At 31.4% G+C, this 25,880-nt stretch overlaps 4 protein-coding genes across 9 annotated transcripts; all 4 read left to right on the top strand.

Moving 5' to 3' along the window:
• Positions 1-1,248: 1,248 nt before the first annotated feature.
• On the top strand, positions 1,249-3,145 carry LOC112702075 (oxygen-evolving enhancer protein 2, chloroplastic). The gene is made up of 4 exons (XM_025752963.2): positions 1,249-1,738; positions 2,225-2,457; positions 2,550-2,600; positions 2,689-3,145. The coding sequence occupies exons 1-4, from the start codon at positions 1,504-1,506 to the stop codon at positions 2,947-2,949; spliced, it is 780 nt and encodes a 259-aa protein (XP_025608748.1). The 5' UTR covers positions 1,249-1,503; the 3' UTR covers positions 2,950-3,145.
• A 175-nt stretch (positions 3,146-3,320) lies between these two features.
• Positions 3,321-5,860, top strand: LOC112702076 (oxygen-evolving enhancer protein 2, chloroplastic). The gene is made up of 4 exons (XM_025752964.3): positions 3,321-4,305; positions 4,808-5,040; positions 5,123-5,173; positions 5,274-5,860. Exons 1-4 carry the CDS (start codon positions 4,071-4,073, stop codon positions 5,532-5,534), a joined length of 780 nt encoding a protein of 259 aa, XP_025608749.1. The 5' UTR covers positions 3,321-4,070; the 3' UTR covers positions 5,535-5,860.
• A 5,609-nt stretch (positions 5,861-11,469) lies between these two features.
• On the top strand, positions 11,470-15,557 carry LOC112702074 (WD repeat-containing protein 26 homolog). 5 transcript variants are annotated; one of them, XM_025752961.3, is made up of 6 exons: positions 11,593-11,780; positions 12,033-12,064; positions 12,306-13,131; positions 13,752-13,853; positions 14,218-14,847; positions 15,187-15,557. In XM_025752961.3, the coding sequence occupies exons 3-6, from the start codon at positions 12,352-12,354 to the stop codon at positions 15,400-15,402; spliced, it is 1,728 nt and encodes a 575-aa protein (XP_025608746.1). In that variant the 5' UTR covers positions 11,593-11,780; positions 12,033-12,064; positions 12,306-12,351; the 3' UTR covers positions 15,403-15,557. The 5 variants fall into 5 exon arrangements, with proteins under 5 accessions (XP_025608742.1, XP_025608744.1, XP_025608746.1 ...); XM_072199915.1 differs by having other exon boundaries at positions 11,597-11,780; positions 12,259-13,131; XM_025752957.3 differs by lacking the exon at positions 12,033-12,064 and having other exon boundaries at positions 11,470-11,780; positions 12,232-13,131.
• Positions 15,558-18,882: 3,325 nt separating this feature from the next.
• Positions 18,883-25,866, top strand: LOC112702072 (DExH-box ATP-dependent RNA helicase DExH6). Of its 2 annotated transcripts, XM_025752954.3 has the most exons (14): positions 18,883-19,271; positions 19,444-19,534; positions 19,661-19,970; positions 20,111-20,185; positions 20,402-20,446; positions 20,653-20,743; positions 20,829-20,887; positions 21,059-21,208; positions 22,067-22,119; positions 22,438-22,471; positions 22,615-22,704; positions 22,788-23,798; positions 24,034-25,155; positions 25,253-25,866. In XM_025752954.3, the coding sequence occupies exons 1-14, from the start codon at positions 19,148-19,150 to the stop codon at positions 25,523-25,525; spliced, it is 3,528 nt and encodes a 1,175-aa protein (XP_025608739.1). In that variant the 5' UTR covers positions 18,883-19,147; the 3' UTR covers positions 25,526-25,866. The 2 variants fall into 2 exon arrangements, with proteins under 2 accessions (XP_025608739.1, XP_072056015.1); XM_072199914.1 differs by lacking the exon at positions 20,402-20,446 and having other exon boundaries at positions 18,994-19,271; positions 20,111-20,206; positions 20,637-20,743.
• Positions 25,867-25,880: the final 14 nt, after the last annotated feature.

Here is a 25,880-nt window from a genome sequence, read left to right as displayed (position 1 = left end):
TTGTTGTTGTTATTATTTTTTGTTATAAGCGTGTTTCTGATTTTTGTAAATAAGAGATACATAAATTCTTCTAACAATGGTTTAAATTTAGTACGAAGGAGTTTATATATTTTTCGTTTACAAAGCTCAAAGATCTATTTATATTTAAATTTGATAAGAGATTTATTTGCCTTCGTAAAAAAAAAAATTAGAAATTTATTTATATCTTTTAAAAATATTATTTGAACCACCATTTAATTTGGACGTTAAACATTTAAAAGGAGATGAAAAAAGTTAAAATGGAGAGAACAAATAGAGATCAGAAAAAAGGTAAGGCAATATATACATTTTTTAATTTTTCTTGTTTTGTTTTTGTTATTATTTTTGAGATTAATTATTCTATTAATTTTTATAATTTAAAAATTATAATGAAGTTTATATATTTGATAAAAAAATTTAAATATGTTGTTTTACTAACTGTTATTTTTTTAAAAAATAATATTTTTAGTATATTCGCTTCTAAAACATTTCATGATTAATCCTATATTAAACACAAAACGAGTATTTCAAGAATATGTTGTATTTATTCAACAGAAAAAAGTTAACAAAGACACTATTATAATATTTTATTTAATATAAAAACTCGATTACAAGCTTTTAAATAATAAGAAATTAATTTAAAATTTTGTAACAATAACATTGGTGTCTATTAACTTAAAGACGACTCCAACAATTTTTTTTATTCAATAATAATTGAAGTATAATTAAGTAACTGTTCCACATAATTTATAAATAAAAAATATCTAATTGAAAAGTGTGTAAATTTTCACAATTAATTTATCATATATATATCCTTATAAACCCTATGCTAAAGTTGTAATTGCCACCAATCCATGGTGAAAATTGAAAATGCACCTTCTATGACATAAATATTTTATCACTATTAAATTAAAATAATAAAATTCAAATTTTATTTAATATTTATTAATTATAAAATACATTAAATAAAATAAAAAATAATAAAATTTAGTAATTTTTTATTAATATTCTTTTAAAATGAATTTTAAAATGCTTCTATAATAGTTAAAATCTCGATTTAATTCTTAAAATCTTTCAATATTACAATTTTAAATGAGTTTATCGAGTTTATGAAATTTATACTAAGTCTACGATTTTACGATTTAAATCTTGTTAAAATTTTATATTTTACGTTCTCGATTTACTTTTTCAATTTTGCTTCATATTTAATAGAGTCAACCTACACAGCAGAAAAAAGCATGATACAAGAACTTGTGGCTGCAACACAAGAAAGATGAGAATTGAGTTGCCACGTGGCACCACTCAGAAGCTACAAGACCTTATCCGACATAATCAAGAATCTAATCCAAACCTGTCTCTCATTGGTGACATATCAGCACATCAAAATCCAATCTCCATTACCACACACTCCCTCCATAGTTCTAATAGCTCTAGTAGAAGTTAACAAGTATAGTGTTAGTGTGAGCAAAGTAGTAAAGAGAAACAATGGCTTTAACACAATGTTTCTTGCACCAACATGCACTTACTACTCCAACAAGAGCCTCATCACAACGCCAAGTAGTGTGCACAAAGCCAAACCAGGTTGTATGCAAAGCTCAGAAGCAATCACATGATGATGCTTCTGTCTCAGTGTCTCGTAGGTTGGCTCTAACTGTTCTCATTGGTGCTGCTGCTGTTGCATCTAAGGTCTCTCCTGCTGATGCTGCCTATGGAGAAGCTGGTATATATCTCTTGCCCATTTTCTGATTTTAACTTTGATAGATGTAACTTGTAAGTATCTGATCATGTATTTTAATGTTGTTACAAGTCTATGATGTTAATTGGTTTCTACATCTGATTGATGAAAGGGAGTAGTTGATACTGTAAGATACTTTATATTGATAGACTGATAGAGTATTTTTCATCATTCAAATTAATCTAAAATGAACTTGAAAGCCTAGTCTCTTGTATGATTATGATCCTTAGTGCCATGCAAATTCTTGGAGTACCCCAAATGAACTTGAAATTGCTTTACTTTGAACTGAAATGACATAGTATGCCTTTGAATATTGTGAATTCTACTCTTTTGTAACATGAAACAGAATTGAGTGATCATTGGATATTGAAAGAATGGTGTTGACAAACAATGATTCTCTTAAAACACCAGTTTAATTTGTCAAGTTTCCATTATCATAACAATGACTTTGATCTCTGACTTTGCTTGCAGCCAATGTGTTTGGAAAGCCGAAGACAAACACCGACTTCCTAGCATACGCCGGAGATGGATTCAAAGTATCAATTCCTTCAAAGTGGAATCCGAGCAAAGAGGTCGAGTACCCCGGTCAGATACTTAGATATGAAGACAACTTTGATTCAACCAGCAATTTGGTTGTCACAGTTACTCCAACTGATAAGAAATCCATCACTGATTATGGTTCCCCTGAGGAGTTCCTTTCTCAGGTAAACTTGTTCAAAGCTAGTACTATTGATTTCTAATTAAACGAATGATGATTTCGAATTCTAAAAGACAAAGTCTTTTTTGTTCTTTGCAGGTTGATTACTTGCTTGGGAAGCAAGCTTTCTTTGGGGAAACTCAGGCTGAGGTAAGTGATGAACACTTATTTGTTGTTTGAACACCTTTAGTCTGCTTTGATTTCATATCCTAAGTGAGTATGAACCTTGATCGAGCAGGGTGGTTTCGACGCGAATGTTGTAGCCACGGCTAACATCTTAGAGAGTGCAACACCAGTGATTGATGGTAAACAATACTATGTTCTATCTGTCTTGACAAGGACTGCCGATGGAGACGAAGGCGGCAAGCACCAGCTGATCAGGGCAACTGTTAAAGACGGAAAATTATACATCTGCAAGGCTCAAGCCGGAGACAAGAGGTGGTTCAAGGGAGCTAGAAGATTCGTTGAGGACTCGGCGAGTTCCTTCAGTGTTGCTTAAGAACTTGGTAGAGAGGGCTATAAATGCTTAATGCTTAATGCTAAATGCTGTATGTAAATCCAACTTATTAAAGTGTTATGTATGTTTTTTTGTTGTTGAACTCTCCTTTTTTTGTCCCCAAGCTTCAGTATTTGAGGGATTTGGTTCAAGTATATGGAAGCTTAATCTTAATCTTAATTAAGCATTTTAGTTTCAATAAGCTGCTATCATTTTATTTAGAAGTACTATGCTTGACAGAGAGCTTAAACCATCTCAATGAGAGTAATACAATAAGTTTCTCCTAATCTTAGTTACTAACAAGAGGAGAGGAAGAAAAAAGAGAAATTCTTGTTTGATCTGAGAGCAAGAAAATCCTTTTCTGCATTCAAAAAATGTTGATTCAAGTATATAGTTCGTAATTAGCATATAGATCTTGATTGAACCAAAAAAAATAATTACTAATAGAACCAATGTTAGAACAAAAATAGAAGAAAAAAAAGATTTTTCTTAGTTTAATTAGGGAGTAGTGATTTGAAGTTGTTCTATAATTAGTATAATGTGTTGGAAATATGATAGTATTAGTTATCAATACAAAACAGTCCAAAATAAATAAATCACATTGTTCTTGTGAAAACTTCAAATTTGGATGATGATGATGAATTGATGATGATTATTATTATTATTATTAAATCTTTCATAAATTTAACTGATATTACATATATATTTATAAATCTCCTTAATTGTAGAATTACATAACATTCAATATTTCCATAAAAAATATAACACCAATTTTTTTCCCTCTAAACACCAATATTGGAATAGCAAATCAAAATATATCTTAAATAGTGTATATATATATAAATAATATCCAAGGAAGAACAAGTGTTCTTGGTCAAATATTTACACTAACCAGAAAGTGATTGGTTTAGAAGGTGCTTGAAAGTTAGAGAAGCTAACAAATGCTGAACCTGATGATGTGGCCACGGGGGTTGCCACGTGGCATCAATGAGAGCCTATAGCACCTTATCCAAACTCAGAAATCTAATCCAAAAAACATGGCAATCCCAATCAATCAATGAACCAGTCTCCAAATCCAAAACTAGCCATAACAAGTTCCTTAGAGTGTGTGTGAGAGAAAGAAAATGGCTTCTACCCAATGTTTTTTGCACCACCATGCACTCACAACTTCAACAAGAGCCTCATCACAACGCCAAGTAGTGTGCACAAAGCCAAACCATGTTGTATGCAAGGCTCAGAAGCAAGATTATGATGATGCCTCAGCCTCAGTGTCTCGTAGGTTGGCTCTAACTGTTCTTATTGGTTCTGCTGCTATTGCTTCTAAGGTCTCACCTGCTGATGCTGCCTATGGAGAAGCTGGTATAGTTTTTTCTTCTTTCATTCATATATGCACGGTATAATTTACAGTACTATAGTAAAAGCTTTTATGAGATGTTTAATACATATATGCATGGTTGATCAGTGGCTATTTAACATAATGATATCTATCTAGAAAGTTTGTGATGTTATATGGTTAATGCAGAATATATACTTAAAATTCACTAGTGTATGATTTATATATGTGGTGTTAGGCTGATAGCAACTCATAGTCTTTAGATATGAATTGAAACTATACTCCTTTGCATGATCATGACTTTTCATTAAGATGAAACAAAATTGAGTGATATTGGAGTGATATCAGTAATATTCTTGAAACCCATTGGTTATTAAGTCTCTAATATCATGCCAAAGATTAAATTTTCTCAAAAGTTGAAGTGTCTAGGTGTATACCAATAAGTGGATTCGACGAAATTGATTGCTTGAGCAGGTAGATTTTGGCAGTTTTGCATCAATTTTGATTGTTTTGCTTGCTTTCTTGCAGCCAATGTGTTTGGAAAGCCAAAGACTAACACAGACTTCCTAGTATACAATGGCGACGGATTCAAAATTTCGATCCCTTCAAAGTGGAACCCGAGCAAAGAGGTCGAGTACCCGGGTCAAATTCTTAGATATGAGGACAACTTTGATTCAACCAGCAATTTGGTTGTCACAGTTACTCCAACTGATAAGAAGTCCATCACTGACTATGGTTCCCCTGAGGAGTTCCTTTCTCAGGTAAACTTGTTCAAAACTAGTTCTAATTAAATGAATGATGACTTTGGATTCTAAAAGACAAAGTCTTTTTTGTTCTTTGCAGGTGGATTACTTGCTTGGGAAACAAGCTTTCTTTGGGGAGACTCAAGCTGAGGTAAGTGACAATAAACACTTGTATGTTCTTGTAACACATTTAGTCTGCTGCGAATTAATGTTCTTAGAATGCAAATTAAGTATGGACTTTGATTGAGCAGGGTGGTTTCGACGCGAATGTTGTAGCCACAGCTAACATCTTAGAGAGTTCAACACCAGTGATTGATGGGAAAAAGTACTACTTTCTATCTGTCTTGACAAGGACTGCTGATGGAGACGAAGGCGGCAAGCATCAACTGATCAGAGCAACAGTTAAAGATGGAAAACTATACATCTGTAAGGCTCAAGCCGGAGACAAGAGGTGGTTCAAGGGAGCTAGAAGATTCGTTGAGAACGCCGCGAGTTCCTTCAGTGTTGCTTGATAAACTAGTAAGGAGTTCTTCTACCTGTATGTAAATCAAATGAAGTGGTATGTATGTTCTGTTTTGCTTTGAGTTTTGTCCATTATTTGAGGGAGTTGGTTGGAGTATTTATGTGGAAGCATAAGCATGATTTTCATGGAGTTTGTGAAACTCTTAAGACATTACCCCAACCTACTTTAATTTGTTGTCTGTGATTGCTGATTAAGCATTTCAAGTTGCATTCAACAAACCTTAACAATTCATTTATATGCTTGACAAAGGGTTCAAGACTATGATGTAACTGTAACATGCCTTAAATAGTTGAGTTATCTCAAATGAATTAACAACTGTATCGTGTCGTGTCACGCATCCGTGTGCTTCGTAGAAGCATACAAGAAATTTTTGCAACAAGATTTGTTACTAAGAAATTTCTTAATAAGTTAATAACCCAAGGTTAACTATTTCTCACCCAAAAAATGATGATTAGAACATCATAAGTAGTATTCTTAATATGTTTTTCTGTTATACAATTAAGAAGTATTCTTAAGTTATAAAGTAAACTCTCATTTTTAGGTTTAATTACTTTGTTGTTCTCTATGGTTTTACCAAATTTTAATTAGGTATGTATATATTTTTTCGTTTCAATTGAGTTCCTACATTGTTTTTAATTTTATAATTAGGTCATTTTCATGTCAAAAATATTAAAATTAATATAATATTTTTCTCAAAAAATATATAGTTAAAGATCTAGTTATGTTTTTAATTGTGGACACCTCCAATTTACAAATAAATATTCAATTAACTCTAATAATTTTTATACTAGGAAAGACATAATTACAAAGTTAAAAGTAGTGTAAGGACCTAATTATAAGAAAAAAAATATAAAAATCTAATTAAAAATTTGGTAAAACTATATAAGTCAACAGAATAATAAAACCTATTTTTTATCGTTAGAATTGTTGGTATTTGAATTTTTGATGGTTAGAAATAATAATTTACTTTAATTTCTAAACAAATAAAAATTTCTCAAACATGGAAAATGTGAAAAAATCATGGAAAATAATTAGAAGCATGAAGAGTGAAAAAGGATGAAAGAATGATCAAGTTAATTAAGCATGAATTGATTTCTTGTTAGATAAAAAATCAACATAACATTATAGTTATGTTCTTTGCCCTACTAAGTTCTCATCCATTCTCTACACCAAGGTTTGTTATTATCCCTTCACACCATATCTATCTATTATTATTTCTAGAAAAAAAAAACTGATCCTTAACTTTTTGGTTCACTGATATTTAAATTTTTGAAGATTTAAAAATACATTTAAGTCTCTGACAATGACATCTTCAAAATCTGGATACATAGATCCCAGAGTTTAATTTGTTCAATTTTAAAAATTCTTTCACGTGTGCATCTGTATCAACCAGATCAGTACAACAAAAGTCACATTTGATTTTTCTATTGAATTTGACAGACCCAAGTGAATATAAGAAATCAATATATCCAAATTTTAAATAATCAAAAACTTAAATATATTTTTAAATTTTTAAAAATTTGAATGTTAAGGACCTATTTGTCTTTTTTTTTTTATTTCTATTAGTTGAACCGTCTCAAAATTGCAACACTTTTCGGTTGCATATTTGTACCTTATTCTAATTCTAATTAACCATCATGTGTAACATGAATACATAGCATGAAGTTGACTCTTAGAAACAAAATGTTTGGTCCTCCTACTCTCTTGAAAGCGAGATTATAGATAATTCATAAATCATTCTCATTTTGTTTATTTTGTTATCTTTCTTTTTATGATAGATTTTTTTTATATATATATAAAAAGAAAGTTTAACTCGAAGATATGTAGAATTTGAATTTATTCCTTATCAACTATCTTTGACATGATCTTTTTAAAAATTCATTATATGCTTAAATTATTATAGTTACTTATTATTTCACCAATATTCACTTTACACTTTATTATATATGTATAAGTATGGCGTAATTTTTAAATTATGCATTGTCTTTACTTGGAATTATAATAATAAATGGTATTAGAATGTTGAAGACTTCAGAAAATGAATCAAGTTTCGTATGCAAAGAAAACTAAGAAGGCAAATGCGTGAAGGTTTAAGTAGCAAGGAAGGTATATACCGAAACCAAAAAGGAACTGTGGAAGGGTCATAGTTGTCATTTCAAGGTTAGGGACGGAAAGAAAAGAGTAGAAAGCTTTTATCTTTTTAAAATATTGTAGGGACCACAAGGTATTTTCACATATTCGGTGGTTTTTTTCAAGGTTTTTTTTTTCAAAAATATTATTGGTACATTAAAATCAATCACTAATGTATTTGTGTATATATATATAATTAATTTATTTTTAATATATATTTATATTTCAATATTATTTTATATTTATAACTAATTTTAGTGTATACATAACATAATTTAGATAAAAATAAATATAGTTAAATCGAACTTTAATTTAGATGAATTTGGTCTATATTGTAAATATATGGCCCAAATTTAGATTTGTTATATCTGTAGATTTTTTTTTTCAGATTCGAATTCGACTTATTTAAAATTTCACAAATCCACAAATTTATTTAAAAAACTTGTTTATTGAATTATAACTCAAAACGATAAACTTAAAAAAAAATCTAAATTGACATTAGATATATTTTAGATTTTATAATTTATTTATATATCAATCATTAGTCACATATCATAGTCATACTTATAATTTATACACATAATTTAAAAAAATTACAATTTTAACTAGTTTTAACTATTAATTTTTTTAATTTTATTTTGAATTTATTATGAGTGAATAGTTAAAAGCTTAAATTAAGAACAATTCATTTTTATAACTGATCCAACAAATTTCATAGATTTTTTTAAAAGTCTATGGTTTAGTCTTTTTAACTAATAAATTTTATAAAAAATTCAAAATCTAAATTATTTAATAAAACAAGCTGCTTTGAGCCTAACCTAAAACAAGTCAAACTAAGTCCAATTTCGAACAAATTAAGTCACGAATTTTATCGAGTAATTAGACCAATTTTCACTCTTATTAATCTTTATTAGACATTGTAAATCTTACTCTTAATTAGTAATTAGTAATATTTTCTTCAAAATTTGAATGGACTTATTTTGTTATAATCGACTAAACTAGTGACATTTAAATTTTTTTGTTAGAAACTTAAATTTTATTACTGAGAATTTGATTAATTCGATTCAACGGAAATAAATTCTCATAACATATCTCAATTATTTTTTTTATGATAGACTTAAATTCAAAACTACTATTAAGATATTTGTCACATTCACCAATTCACGTTTCAAAAATCGAATATGATTCTTCCTTAAATTTCTACAACAACTAAATGGTTGTGAAATTTTCTTTGTAATAATCATGTACATTTATATTTGAACTTGCAAATTTTTTTTACAAAAATTTAAATTGTTAGGTAAAGAAATATAAATAATGCTTTTTGATCCATATTTTAATACACTTTGTAAAAGCATTTTGAGGTTGGAAGTCTGAGTAATACCAACAACAAGAGAATGGACATAGCTCATTCTAAAATCTAACTTTTATTAGAAAAATATAAACAAATAAAAATATAATTATGATAAAAACTCACATACAGTTATTTTTATATGAAATTGATAATTAATAATAATTTAATTAAATTTATTAAATTATTTAATAAATTTTAAATATTTATTTTATATAAAAATAACTACACATAAATTTCTACTTATAATTATAAGTAATTTGGTTACAAAAATACTAATGTTATCATATCATGTAAAGAATAATTACTTTCAAACATTCAAACTTCTGCATTAATAAAAAAACATAGGAATCCTTTTACTTTAATACTACATTCATTTCAATACTAAAGTTGCTTAATACTTTAACTAATTAGACAACAATAGTAGATCTCTTATAATGCATAAATATTGACATAAATATAGGTTATGACTTATGACACAATATAAAATACACAGATATGGATATTTAAAATTTTTATAAGGTATAAGGATATAACATAGGTATAAAATATATAATATTTTTTAGATAAATTATAATAATATTTTAATATTTTATTAATATTAAAATATAAATTAATTTTTTAATTATATAAAATATTTAAATTATTTTTTGTTTTAATAATTAATAATATATACTATTTTTAAATTTATGTCAATAATATATATTAAAAATGAATTATGCTACACATACAAGTCTTTTTAACTTACAAGTCTTATAAGTTGGACAAAGTCTAACAAAACTTACATTCACCCACTGTAACACACGCGTCACTCAACCGTTTATAAAGCGCGTTCTCACTCACCATTATAAAAGATACTACTTCTTTTTCACGTTCCTCCTTCTCCTTCTCCTCTTTCTTTTTATTCTTCTCATTCTTTTTTGCGTTTCTCCTTCTTTTTCTTCGCGTGTTTCATCTTCATCGTTATTTTTTTATTACTGTTGTTGTTGCTGCATTTTTTTCCTCTTCTTTCTATTGATTTTGCAACATTATGTATTTTTTTCTTTGTTTGATTTGTTCTTCCAAAAAGAATGATAAGAAAACGAAATAAGAAGATGAAGAAGAAGCAGTAGAGGAGGAAGAGTTTTGAATTATACAAAATTTACCAGAATAAAAATACACAAAAAAATTCTTAAAATACATCCAAATATCTTCATGTTACACTCAAATTTGCTGTAAATATAGAAAAATATTTTCTCTAATGCTGCGTTTTTTTCTTCTTCTTTTTTTTGTTATTTCTTTCTTTCTTTTAGTTAAATGACTGTAAGTTCATTCTCTTCCAAGTAATTCTGTAGCATTATGTGTTTTTTCTTCTTCTTTGTTTGTTTTTTTTTTTGTTTTTATTCTTATTAAGAGAGTAAAACAAGAAAAAACTTGAGAAGATAAAATAAAAAGGAAAAGATGAATAAGAAAAAAAAAGAAGATGGTGATGATGATAAAAAAAAGAAGAAATAGTAGAAGATAAAAAGGAGGAAGAGGGAAAATTTTGAATTATGCAGAACTTATCAGAATAAAAATACATGCAAAAATTCTTAAAATACACCAAAATATCTTCGTGTTACACCTAAATATCTTCATGTTACACCCAAATTTGCTGCAGAAAAATGTTTTCTCTAATGCTATATTTTTTCTTCTAAATTGAATCACACCTTAGCCACTTGATTGGATTCAAAACAATAATAAATTTTGTTATGGTTCAATTGACAATCTGAATTATTTATTATCTTCAACAACGAGATAACTGATGATAAAGGAAAAAGAGAAAAAGAAAAGAGGAGAAGAAATTTCAATAAAAAAAAAGGAGGAGGAGGAGGAAGAGGTGGTCAATAACGAGAAAGAAAAATTACGAAGAAGAAAAAGAAGAGGCATAAAAGAAGAAGAAGAGGCAAGGAGAAAGAAGAAGAAGAGGCACGGAAAAAAACGTGAAAGCGCGTTAATATAAATGACTTGTATGAGAAAATGCTTATACGTGGAGAATAACTCATTAAAAATAAGGTTGGATATGTGATGATATTTAAGTGTGACGTGTCTGAAAGTTTTTTTTTTTTTTTATTGAGATACGGTCACACACAAAAGACAGAGATACGGTCACACACAAAAGACACGTGTATGTCTAAAATGTATCCGCTACACAATAAAATAAAAAAAAAATCCATACTTCATAGCCTCTTAATCATATAAATATAAATATGTAATCGAATTATACTATAATAATTTTTTTTGATAAATTAAGATTAACCATATATATATATATATATATATATATATATATATATATAAATTTTAGTGTGTTGATAGCCGTTTTTAATAGAAAAATTGAAAACTATAATCTCATACATATTACTAGAATCTTACTTGCTAATAGTAAATCTCTTAATTATTTGTCAATGAATACTAGAAAGGTAATGGAGAAAAAGAGGTAAAAAAGAAGAAGAAAGAAATCCAGTAGAATAATAATAATAATTTAGGTAAAAAAGAAAAAAGATAAATTTAATAAATAATTATATATATCCAAGAAGAAGGTGAGAGAGGCATTTGGGATTTTCAGGCTGTGTGGTTTTTGCCTTTTGGTAACTGAAGAAAGAAAACAAAGAAGGAACCTCATCAAGAAGAAGAAGAACAACAACAACGAATCGAAACGGTGTCGTTTCACTCGCCGATCGCACCTCAACTCCGTTCACGTTCAACTCTCCGATCGTTCTTCTCTGCTGTCTTCCGGTAAGTCGGTGGATCATCATCGCCTTCAATTTCTCTTCTGAAATACTTGGATCTGCAACTTCTACCTTCGATTGTTGTATCGCATCTTCTTTATCTTGTTTTGCCGATATTCTCGAATTTGCCTCTGTTTCTTCGGAAAATGTATTTTTCTTTTCTTATTATTTATTTATTTATTTATTAATTATTACTATTATTTTTTATTATTTTATTTTTAATAATAGTTCAGCTTCCGTTTTCGTGTGATGGTTTCAGATAGAGTATGATAAACCTCCGCTAGGATTCTGGTAATCCCTCTGTGTTCGTGGATTGTAGTAATTTGGTAGAAAACCTTGCTGATTTTGAGTGGATTGTGTTCATTTCTTAGTTTAGATTGTAAGGATGTTATAGTTTGCTGATTCTTGTTCAATGGATTTTTTTAGTGTTGTGGTGCTTAATCGATTCTTACTTGCAGGCATTTGTTCCTTGTGGTTTTTTTCAGAGGCGTTTTTTACTTGGTTATGTGATTGTGTGTGTTGTTTTTGATAGCCGCTGAAGAATTATATCTATATATATGGGCTGAGGTTTACTTTTCATGGGAGGTGTGGGGGATGAAGAACCAGCTTTGAAACGGATGAAATTTTCCTCGAAAGGAAAAATTGGTTTGTCTAACGGCTGTTCTTCTGTGGAGCCTGTTGGTGGAGGTTTGTGCAGCGACTTGATGGCTCGGCCCCTGCCGTCCGAAGGGGACGAACAAGTTATTGGCTCCAAAGGGGTTATAAGGAAGGAGGAGTTTGTCAGGATAATCGCAAAGGCGTTGTACTCTCTTGGTTATGGAAAGAGTGGTGCCCATCTAGAGGAGGAGTCTGGGATACCTCTACACTCGGCTGCTGTGAATCTGTTTATGCAGCAAATACTTGATGGGAATTGGGATGACAGTGTAGCTACATTGCATAGGATTGGTCTAGCGGATGAAAGCATTGTTAGGGCGGCCTCATTTTTAATATTGGAGCAGAAGTTCTTTGAACTTCTAGATGGGGAAAAGGTCATGGAAGCATTGAAGACACTGAGGACAGAGATTGCTCCACTTTGCATTAAGAATAGTAGAATCCGTGAACTTTCTTCCTGCGTAGTCTCTCCATCTCCTAGGCGAGATGTTGCAAGGGTGAGGTCTAGGTCAAAGCTTCTGGAGGAATTGAAAAGAATGCTACCCCCGACTGTAATGATACCTGAAAAGAGATTAGAGCATCTAGTTGAACAAGCCCTTATGGTGCAACGAGAGGCTTGCCCCTTCCACAACTCATTGGATAAGCAGATGTCATTATATTCGGATCATCATTGTGGGAAAGCTCAGATACCTTCTAAAACATTACAGGTTAGAAATGATAATAGGCATGAGCTTTTATTTGTTCTGTACTCCTCTAATTGATGTGAAGATCTTCATTGGTTACTTCTTACTTGTTCTCTATTCCTCACTTTTCCCTCATGTCCTTGCTATGAGATCCTTTTCCTTCCAATGAGAATATTCACCTAAAGCTTAAAATAGTGCCATGTCATGAATTATTTGAGTATCTAAGTGAGGATGTGCCATTGACTGTCATATGCAGCTTGTAGAAACCAACTGATCACATTTACAGCTAAATAGATATCGGATTGAATTTCTGTTTCTATGGTATCATGTATTTTACTATATATAGTGTACATAAGATGCCATTTTCAAATATGCATTTCACTTGATTAGTTTCTTGCTTGATAAAAAAATGTTTCATATATCATTACATGATTTGATAGTAAATTTTGCGCACAACTTCAATATTTATAATTGGATTTCTCTCTAAAGTCAAATCTAGAGAGGAGGAAAGAGAGATAAAAAAAATGTCTGGTTTGTTCCCTTTACTGTTTAATAACCATACCATTCTCCATTTATTTCTATTCCGTAAGTGGTTTGTATATGTATTTTGATGTTATTTTCTTTTCCTATCACTATTCAAACAGATATTGGAAGCACATGATGATGAAGTCTGGTTTGTACAATTTTCACACAATGGGAAGTATTTAGCTTCTGCATCAAATGATCGATCTGCAATAATTTGGGAGGTAACATTTGACATTGATCTGACAATTTTTATCGTGGTCTTGTATTTTCTCTTGTTTTTCTAATTGCTTATATTATGTGGCTTATTTTCTTAGTTTATCATTAACTCATCATGTGCCAATGTTAGATGTTATGCAATCTTAACCCTGGCTGGTTCCTAAGCCTGGATAATAGGAGGGTTGTGTCAGGGCATTGACCACTTCTATAAATCTGTTGTGAAATTTTTATGGCATGTATTAAAGGCACCAAATGGTGATTAATGCACAAGAAATGAATTCTATCTGTGCCTCTCACACTCACACAGACACACATGAAATAAGGCTTATTGTTATTAACGTAGATCATTTTTATTTTTTTGTCAAATAGGTTGGCATGAATGGCGAGCTCTCCGTAAAGCACAAACTATCTGGTCATCAGAAATCTGTTTCTTCTGTCTCATGGAGTCCTAATGACCAAGAGCTACTCACATGTGGAGTGGAGGAGACTATCAGGCGTTGGGATGTCTCCACTGGTAAGTGCATCCAAATTTATGAAAAAGCTGGGATTGGCTTAGTCTCCTGTACGTGGTTTCCAAGTGGGAAATATATACTTTCTGGCTTAAGCGACAAAAGCATTTGTATGTGGGAATTAGATGGGAAAGAAGTGGAGTCTTGGAAAGGCTCAAAAACCCTTAAGATTTCTGACTTGGAAATAACGGGTGATGGGGAAGAGATTATAAGTATTTGTAAAGACAATGCCGTGCTGTTGCTCAACAGAGAATCAAAAGATGAGAGATTTATTGAAGAGTATCAGACAATAACATCCTTTTGTTTATCCAAGGATAGTAATTTCTTGTTGGTTAACCTTTTGAACCAAGAAATACATCTCTGGAACATTGAAGGTGAACCTGAGCTTGTTGGCAAGTACAAAGGTCACAGGCGCAGCCGATTTGTTATCAGGTCTTGCTTTGGTGGACTTAAGCAATCCTTCATAGCTAGTGGAAGTGAGGATTCACAGGTATGGATCTTACATTATTAATCACAGATATAGTTCTTAATGATTGGCAGCAAATTGAGATTCTTCAGGTGCTTGTATGTGTACATAATGAGTTATGCCATCAAAAGGACATGTTTTTAAATTTGGTATTCCACTTTTTATTCTAGTAATCTATTGCAACAATCATTAAAGTATTCTGTTTCTTGAATATCGATATCATAGATGCCAACCAAACAATGCTTATGTTACAACTTCCAAATCATGATGTCCATATTTTAATGTCTGGAAAAATACTTGCAGAAAAAGATAAGGCATTTTGCATTATTAAACCCAGGTGCAAATTTCTTTCCACCATTGTAGGTATACATATGGCACAGAAGCTCAGGGGAGCTTCTAGAGGCATTGCCTGGACATTCAGGAGCTGTCAACTGTGTGAGCTGGAATCCGGCAAACCCTCACATGTTAGCCTCGGCTAGTGATGACCGGACAATCCGGATATGGGGCCTAAATTGTCTGAATGTAAAGTACCCGAATGCACACAGCAATGGCATCCATTACTGCAATGGGGGAACATAGAACAACAAAGTCAGACTCATTTCATTTTATTTCTCTTTTCTTCTTTATCATTGCAATTGTGTAAATACCTTTACTTATCACCACAAGTAGAGACATTCATATCAAACATGCTTGTGACTTTCCATATTTCTCACAATAAATCCATGTTCTATTTACGCTTGACTCTTTTGGGGGGCTTATTAAAAGTTGATGATTCCAGAATGAGTGTTTTTAACTTCTAAGATTAGCAGATTTTAAGTTACTTACCTGTTAACATTTATAGTGGTTTAAACTAAAGTAGTCGTGAATTTCCTTTACTTTAGGCGCATACATTGAACCAGTTTTGGAATTTTGGTAGGGACATTAATATTCTTATTTTATTTGAGGTGGTGTTTCTTTTATAAACTTTCCGTGCAAGGTTGAGTGCTAAAACATGATTTGAAGAATGTCATGAATGATGTAAACTGCAAAAACATTCTTAATTTTGAGGGTGTATTTGGTATGGAGTAAAAAGAGATGTAAATTATTTCGAAAAAAAAAAAGAGATGTAAATTATTTACAAGAAATTTATTCGTGAAATTTAACTTTCCAATTTTCTTATGCCGAATACCTTTTGGGCTTTGGGTTGGATTGGATAAAGAGCAAATATTTGTTTTTATATAGTTTATTTTAGAATTTTATGAAAAAAGAAGCTAAACACAATAAAAGTATGTTTTTTAAGTTTTTAACTGTTTTTTTAGTCTAAGCTAGTTGACTCATTTGTCAAATTGTTTGTTTTAGAATAATTTACTCAAAACAAAATTGTGAAAACTAATTTTATAGTTTGAAGTATAATTTACAAATAGCTATATAGTCTAGTCACAAATTAATCTTCAAAAAAATTGTCTGATATTTAGTTTTTAATTATCAAAATTGATATTTTAATCATTTTTAAAAAACTGTCTTTGGCAAATAATCATAAGATTAGTTTGTTTAAATTTTTTAAGTAGATCTGATTATTTTAATGAAGAAAAGGTTGGATATTAGTTTAATAATTAAAATTAGTTGAAAATCAAAATATTCTATTGAAAAAATGGTTGATGATTAATTTGAGGTATTAGTGCATCCAAATTAATATCTCATCCATGGAATTGTGTATAAATCAATAAAAAAAAGTTATTATTGTATTGAACGGTATTTATATCTAAGTGAATAATATATCAAATTAATCTTTGAAAATTTTAGACAATTTAATTTTCAACAAATTTTAGTTACTAAGCCAATTTGGTAAATAACTTAAATAAATTCTTTTGAAAAAAAATTTAAAACATAAGGACTTTTATTAATAACAACTTATAAATAAGTTATTTTGTGTTTGAATTTTTAGTTATAAAAATACTTATTTTAAAGTTGTAGCGTTTGGATAAATAACTCAAAAAATATTTTTTTTTTACAAAAGATAATGAATATTAAAATAACGATAATAACAAATATTTTTTAATATTGAATATTGATTTTACATAACCTAATCACTAATATTGTGTATGATATGGTAGGTGAAAATAAAAAATGAATATAAAATGTGTGTCAATGTATATTTTGTTGCTGTTTTTTATTTTTTTTACTCCTATTAGAACTCTCTTCTCTTTTATTATGGTCAAGAACTTGCTATAGTTAACTATGAAAATAATAGCAAGTTATAAAATCACATATGAAAAGAATAAAACTAAAATTGAAATTTTATACAACAATTAAAATATAAATTTAATAATAAAAAATAGAGTGATAAAATGATAAAAAAAACTTAGAAGGAATATATGCAATAGGTTGTTCAAATGTAATATTGTCTGAAAATGGTGGTGGAGGATCAATACTTCCATCAGATGAATCATTACGTGAAAATGGTGAAGTTTGGAACATTGCGTGAGAATGATGGTGGAATTATGGTGAAAGGCCAGTGCTTCTAGCAGACCTTGCGTAAAAATAGTGGTGAAAGGTCATTATTTTTCATAGAGAATGAAGAAGGAAAGTAAGTAGATTGCTTTTGTTTTAAAATTAATTTTTTTTAAATAAGTGGTAGAATGATTTATCGAGAAGTGGAGACGTCATATATTTCTATTTTTTTAAGAAGCTGCAAATTAACTTTTCAGAAAGTTAAATTTTTTTTTTAAAATGGTATCAAACATATAGATTGTGGCTTTTCATAATCCAAAAGTAAAAAAAAAAATAGCTTCTACTATTTCTCAAATGAGCTCTAAGTATATCTCTAACTTTTTGATTTTATTAGACAAATCAATTCTCATGTCAAAATAAAAAGTTAAACAAATTAATTTTTATCGTTATTCAATAAAGATATAATAATTTTTTAAAATTTTAAAAATTCTCAGATTAATTTTTTCAATACAAACGAATTAGGGACAGAGTTTAGTTGAGACAATGGAGGACCACGGCCCTCCCAATTTTTTTATAAAAAAATTAATAATACTTCTTCGAAAAAAAATAGTTCAGTTGACTCAAATATTTTACTATGACTTAAAGCACTCAAGTTTAATTCTCATTCTTGTTTTTATTGCACAATAGTTTTTAGTTTTAAACATTAAAAATATGTTGGATTTGGACTGAATTGAATATGTCTTTATTGACTTTCACAACACATCAAAACTAAAAGATAAAATCAAATCAAATAAAAAAATTATCTAACAAAAAAAATCATCTAACAATCAAATCAAATAAAAAAGTTATATAACAAAAAAATAAGAATAAAAAAGATCTTCTAATAAAATAAAAGATAAAAATTATTCGTTATAAAAACACGCTGCTTTACTAGTAGCTATATTCACATTTTGCAGCTCTCTATTCAACAAGCAACACTCCCTCTATTTTTGAGTTCAAATATAAAAAATTAGGTATTTATTATTTATTTAATTTAATATTATTTTATATTTTATTATTTATTTAATTTAATTTTTTATATGATAAAATATATTATAATATCTAATAAGTATTGATATTATTGTATTTGTATAAATTGATAAAAAAATTTAATAAATATTATAAATTGCTAAAAAGTTTAGTTATGATTCAATTATTAAAAATTTTAAGTCACTAAAGACTCGAAGTGTACCATTATAAATTATTTTGTATTTTTTATTTATAAAATTATTTATTTATTATCTTATTAGAAATAAAATAATTATATTTATAAATTTAATTTTAATATAAATATTATTATTAATTTGTTTGCCCCTCTAAAATTTTGCTTCAAACTCCGGTAGTGAAACGAACAAAAAATTAGAGACTAATTTAATAATTAAATTTTGTTAAGACTTAATAAAATATCGTATCAAATATTTTTTAGGAACTTATTTAAGATATTACCGTGTGGCAGTAAATAAATATCTGAAAAAAAATTCTTCGGCTTAACCAAAAAAGAGTTTGTTTCCATGTTGTAAATGGAGAGGTAAATTTTACTCGAAAAGGAAAACGAGAAATAAATAGAGACATAGCGAGAGATGAAAGGACGGAAAAGGACCTTGCTTCTGTCTCTTTTCAACCAAAAACGAAAAACCGAGGGGATCGGGTACGGGTATTCCTTCGGTATATACTATGAAGCCCACGCTGTTGTCAAATATCAACGACGAAGAAAAGAAGAAAAATTCATACACAAAACGCATAGCACAACCATAACTCACAACTTAGCCTCTTTTCTTCTTATTATTCTTCTCGTTTTCGATTTCTTCACTTGAGCTCATTCTTCTTCTTCTTCTTAATATTTTGACCGAAAGTAATGACGAAGAGAAAGGAGAAGAACAAAGGAAATCCACTTCAGCGTCAGAATCCCAAGGTTGAGGAAGTTACCAGGATCCGCATTTCACAGATTCTCGAACAGTTTCGAGCTTCCAAAGATGAAGGTCAGCTTCACCGTTTTGTGTTTGAAATTATAGTGCACTGTTTTTCCGCCCCTAAAAAATTGGACTTTTACAGTTCTTATTGGTTATATGCATTCCAGGTGTTTGTTGTTTTGTCAAATTTTGAATTGAAATTTGGATTTTTTATTTTTTATTTTTTTCCCCCGACTTGCAGTGTACAAATTTGAAGCTGGTTTGTCGAATGAAGACCGTGCTTTGGTGCATCAATTAGCCCAGAAAATGGGGTTTAAGTCTAAAAGTTCTGGGTGAGTGATAACAGGAGCAACATACAAAGTTGTCTCCATTCTCAAGTGGATTGGTTGCTAATAGAATGTGATTTGTTTGGTTTTGTGCTTATTTTTTTAATGTCAAGTTTCGTGCTGCTTTTGTAGGTATGGGAAAGAAAGGAGGGTGGCTGTTCATAAAATAAAAAAGAAAGTTGAAACCAATAATGGGTTTGGGAATCTTCCTTGTTTTGCATTTTCTCAGGAGGCAAGCCAGGTACTAGGTAATTTATTTGCCCATTATCCGCCTGGTGATGGAAGCCTGTGGGAGATGATTGGAGAGGATAGTGGCTCTACTGAGAAATTCAAACCGAAGAAAGATGACATTTTTGCTAGACCTTCTATGTCGAAAGCTGATATTGCTAAGAAAATGGAAGCCCTTAACTCTAGAATCATGACAACCTCAAACCTGAAACAGGTCCATTCTTATTCCTCCCTTTTGTAGTCAATGGCAATATATACATTTTGTTGGTCGGATGCTTTTCTGCCATCACTCTTATTATGTAGTATGTGGTAAGTCTTCTTAATGATTCATTTACTTGATTTCCATTCATTCAGATCACTGAAGATAGATCTAAGCTGCCGATTGCATCCTTCAAGGATACCATTGTGACAACTATTGAATCTCACCAGGTTAATTTACTATTTTGCTTTGTAAAATTGCCTTAGACATGCTTCTGCTTGATAGCTCGCTTGCAAATTGAACAATAATGAAGCTTATCTAATATTGTTAAGTAAGACTTTTTGTTTTAAATCTATTTCAATATAACAATTGATTTGAATTGAATTTGAGGATTAGATTTTGGTATGTGGTTTGGTCTTAATATTCTTTTCTTCTATTTCAAACAGGTAGTTCTGATATCTGGTGAGACAGGTTGTGGAAAGACTACTCAGGTTACCAACTCTTTGCTTTGCCTTTAATCTTTATTATGGTGCAACTATGTATACATAAATGTCAACTACTCTTTTCAAAATGATAATTTTTTAGTCATATACTATTTTTGATGATTGGTTCATTAGGACATTTACTGTGTTAGGTTAAACATTTCCCTTTCCCTGTCCTACTGTCCTACTTAACTTGAAGTTGAAACATGACTCAGGTTCCTCAATTTATTTTGGATCATATGTGGAGTAAGGGTGAGGTATGCAAAATAGTTTGCACCCAGCCTCGACGTATCTCTGCAACTTCAGGTGTGCATCATTTTCAAACTTGGCTTTCTCAATTTTCATATTTTATACTTTATTGACATTTTCATTCTTCTGTTTCTATGTCTAGTGTCTGACAGAATAGCCAGTGAGAGAGGAGAGGGTATTGGAGAAAGTGTAGGATATAAGGTAATTTTATTTATATATCGTGTGTGTTGATGCGATACTCTATGCGCCCAATTTTTAAGATGTTTTGGTCTTTCAACCTTTTCATACATTGGTTGCTTGCATCTTATTCTTAGTAGCATGTTACTAGTTTTATTTGTGGTTTGCACCTTATACATTTAACAAACAATCCAGATACGACTGGAAGGCAAAGGTGGAAGAAACTCATCAATTGTGCTATGTACTACTGGAGTTCTCTTAAGGGTGTTGGTATCTAAAAGTTCTTGTTCATCAAAGACGGGGCCCATAAAGGATGACATTTCTGGCATTACTCACATAATTATGGTACATATTTTTGTTAATTTTTTTTTCTCGTTTTATTTTTTAATATTTGGGTAGAGCACAATTGTATGTATTTTAGTCTTTGGGTAAAATACCTTATATTCTCACTTCTATACCACAACTGTTCAGTTTGAGTTATTAGGATGGCCGAAGATATTTGTTTATTAGGTATGATTAGTAAGATATCAGATGCGCTGGTCACCTGGAAATGCATATAGCTAGTGAATCCATTAGAATCTTAAAAGTTACATTTGAAAATCCGTAAATTAGATTTGCAGAGCCACATCATCATTTTATTGTATTGAGTTGAACTTAGATTTTTGAACAAGTTCGCCTTTTGTAATGAGTGAGGTCACAACTGATTCTATCATTGGTCAATAACACCGCAATTGCTATTATATGGTTGGTGAAAGTAGAAATTTTTTATTGTTATTCAACTTATTCTATAATATTAGAAAGTTATAACTGGTGTAACAGTTAGTGCTGAAAATTGTGTGTGAAAACTGATTATAGGAGTTAACATACATAGAGTGGTGACTATAACAATACAGACCAAAAGCAAAATTCAGTATGACCATTGTCCTTAAGATGGTCTCTACAGAAGTTTGTATACACCAAAAAGAGAAAAACAAAAAAAGAGGGGCAGGGGGTGCTCTGATGCTAGCTGTAATACTTTGTTGAAGGGAAATGATTTTTGAAATTTTCCTATATTGCCTTGTGAGAACTGAAGTGGATTCAAATGTCTTTATATATTGTGTCATCAAGAGTCTTGGTGTGTTTGAAACATGTAATATGCATCCTTGGCCCTTGCCTTAGGCAAGCGTGCATTGGAAAATGAGGTGACATTCATTTCTTGTTCAGGATGAAATTCACGAAAGGGACCGATACTCAGACTTCATGTTGGCAATCATCAGGTATACCATTGAAAGGAACTCATTAGCCTTTATATGTTCGTGAGAGTAAAAGCAAGTGTATAATTTCTTGTTGCATATATAAGGAAGATTAAATTGGGGTTGTAGCTTAAACTTGTTGAAGATATCTTACTGCTAAAACTAATGGCTCAAGCTATTAGGGTCCTGTTGGTCCTTAACAACAATGGCAATTTTTTTATGCTATTCTGTCTTACAATCCTCCATCATAAAGAAGGGGGGGGGGGGGATCTTAGTTTCTTGCTTAAGTTGGTTCTCTGAGTTTTTGGTCTAATATTCTGATTTTTGGTAACTTGTATGCAGAGACATGCTCCCTTCATATCCTCGTTTACGTCTGGTCAGTTCAAAGTTATTTAGTTTGCATATCTTCTTTTCTATTACTCTCATCCAGTCAAGTGTGTATTTAATTTGGTTATGTCAGTTCCCATCATTGACCAATATCTTTAACCTCTATTTTCTTGGTCACTTTAATATTTACAGGTACTTATGAGTGCTACAATTGATGCTGCGAGATTTTCTCAGTATTTTGGTGGATGCCCAATCATCAATGTTCCGGGATTCACTTATCCGGTATCTACACAGTTGTAGATTTGGATTAATTAATATTTCATACGTTGCTGCGATGTCTACCTGACTAACTGTTCTCTCTTCAGGTCAAAACTTTCTATCTGGAGGATGTACTTTCTATTATAAAATCCAATGATGGTGGTAATCATCTTGAAGATAATACCACATCTGAAACTCCAATAAACAACTGTGAGCTAAGTGAAGAAGAGAAGCTCTCTATTGATGAAGCTATTAATTTGGCTTGGTTTAATGATGAGTGGGAGATGCTGTCAGAGTTGGTTTCTTCCGAAGGAAGCCTGAAACTGTTCAATTACCAGCATTCGTTAACTGGCCTTACTCCATTAATGGTGTTTGCCGGAAAAGGTAGGGTGGGTGATATGTGCATGCTCTTATCATTAGGGGCAGATTGCCATTTGAGGTCCCATGATGGAAACATTGCTCTAGAGATTGCCGAAAGGGAAAACCAGCAAGAAGCAGCCGAAATACTCAAAAAGCATATGGATAATAATTTTTCGAACTCCATTGAAGAGAAGCAGTTACTTGATAAATATCTTGCTACGGTCAACCCCGAACTTATTGATGAAGTTCTAATAGAGCAGCTGATAAGAAAAATATGCGTAGATTCAGAAGATGGAGGTATCCTTGTCTTTCTCCCAGGATGGGATGATATAAACAGAACACGTGAACGATTGCTTGCGTCCTCTTTTTTCAAGAATCAATCCAAGTTTATGGTCATAGCTCTGCATTCGATGGTTCCAAGCATGGAGCAGAGGAAGGTATTTAAGCGCCCACCTCATGGTTGCCGCAAAATAGTTCTTTCAACCAATATTGCTGAAACAGCCATCACCATTGATGATATAGTGTATGTCATAGATACAGGACGAATGAAAGAAAAAAGTTATGATCCTTATAATAATGTCTCAACTCTTCAATCATCTTGGGTTTCAAAAGCAAGTGCTAAGCAGCGAGAGGGGCGTGCTGGCCGTTGTCAACCTGGTATTTGCTATCATCTGTATTCAAAGATTCGAGCAGCTTCTTTGCCAGATTTTCAGATTCCAGAAATTAGGAGAATATCTATCGAGGAGCTTTGTCTGCAGGTACTCATCTTCTCCAATTGGTTACATTATGACATTGATGATTACTATATTTCAGGATAATGGTAAAATGTTTTCTCTTTTATCACCTAAAAATGCAAATTTTAAGAATGATAAAGTGGCCTGTTAGTGGCTTTTATATTCTTCACCACGGACATGGAATGGATTTTATATCACACAAGAAGATTATAATTTTCCCTTCACATTTGAGTTGTTCCTTTTTTTGGGGTGATAATAGGTGAAGTTGCTTGACCCAACTTGCAAAATAGAAGAGTACCTTAGCAAGACATTAGATCCTCCGGTTTTGGAGTCCATACGTCATGCAATTTTAGTTCTACAAGATATTGGGGCATTGTCTACTGACGAAAAACTCACACAGCTCGGGGAGAAACTTGGTTCTCTCCCTGTTCACCCATTAACTAGCCGGATGCTTTTTTTTGCTATATTGATGGACTGTCTCAATCCGGCTTTAACGGTAGCATGTGCATCTGATTATAGAAATCCATTTACACTTCCAATGTTGCCTGAAGAAAGGAAGAGAGCTTCCGCTGCCAAGGCTGAGCTTGCTTCTCTATATGGGGGCTCTGGTGATCAATTCGCTGTTGTAGCTGCATTTGAATGCTGGAGTAATGCAAAGAATATGGGTCTAGAATCCCGCTTTTGTTCTCAGTATTTTGTTTCTTCGTCTGCTATGCATATGTTATCTGGCATGCGGAAGCAACTTCAGAAAGAACTCGTTCGAAGTGGCTTTGTTCCTGAAGATACTACGAGTTACAGCATGAATGCGCATGACCCTGGTGTACTCCATGCAGTTCTAGTCGCAGGTTTGTATCCAATGGTTGGGAGATTTTCGCCGAACAAAAAAGGGAAAAGGGCCATAATTGAAACTGCTGGTGGGGATAAAGTTCGCTTGCACAATCATTCCATAAATTTTAAGTTGTCGTTAAAGAAAAACGCAGAGCACACGTTAATTGTGTATGATGAGATTACTCGCGGCGACATGGGAATGAGCATACGGAACTGTACAGTTGTTGGACCACTTCCACTCTTGTTGCTTTCAACAGAGATTGCTGTTGCCCCAGCACAGGATAATGATAACGGTGATGGGGGTGATGGAAGTGATTATGACAACGATGACGATAATGATGAAGAGAGCGAAGATGAAGATGAAGTCAAACTCGAAGACGCAATGGAAGTTGATAACAAATCCAGTGGTGACAGAGAAGATAAGATTATGTCTTCTCCTGAAAATATAGTTAAAATAATCATGGACCGGTGGCTTTATTTTGGTTCAACAGCAATGGATGTTGCTCAGCTTTACTGTCTGAGAGAGCGATTATCAGCAGCAATTCTATACAAAGTAACTAAAAGCAATTTCATTTATCTTTGTTTTTTCTATGTTTTTACTTGCTTCAGTCTTTTGGTGCATTTTATTTCATAGTAGTTTACATTTTCAGGTGACACATCCAAGAAATTCTCTTCCTCCAATGCTAGGGGCATCTATGCAGGCTATAGCTTGTATCCTGTCATGCGACGGGTGTTCAGGTTTGCCGGTGACATCGGATGGCGTGGACACACTGGCTACTATGGTCAATACAACATATTTGGGCAAGCCAGCTCCGGGAACAAGGCGACTGGGGAAGAAGCAAAAAGGGCAGTCTACAGAACATATAAATTCCGAGGAGAGTCAAATCCCTGGGCCTTCTAAAGGCAACATATCTGCATCTTAGGAGCTCCCCGTAACATGATAGATTTCCAATTTTAGTGTACTGTTTTACAATATCATCGTTCATACGGAATGCTTGGTAGAAAATGTTCGACACAGAGTTGTGTTCAGGTTATATAGAGAATACCAAATGCCAACAAAAAGTTTAAATTTCGGTTAGCAGACCCACGAGTTTTATGTTCATTCAGCGGATATATTAATGCTGCACAATTCGGGGAATGGATTTTCAGTTGATTGAATTAGGAACATTTTTTATGGAATGCAGAGTCTTTGTACGTAGAAGCCATCATATGTATTAAAATTCATCAACTTTTTGACTAGTATGGTAATATCTTGAATACGAAATAATAATGAACCAA

Source organism: Arachis hypogaea, chromosome 7 (genome assembly GCF_003086295.3).
Source record: "Arachis hypogaea cultivar Tifrunner chromosome 7, arahy.Tifrunner.gnm2.J5K5, whole genome shotgun sequence".
Taxonomy (NCBI): domain Eukaryota; kingdom Viridiplantae; phylum Streptophyta; class Magnoliopsida; order Fabales; family Fabaceae; genus Arachis; species Arachis hypogaea.
Note: the sequence above shows the minus strand (reverse complement) of the source record. Positions and strands in the feature narration are given on the sequence as shown.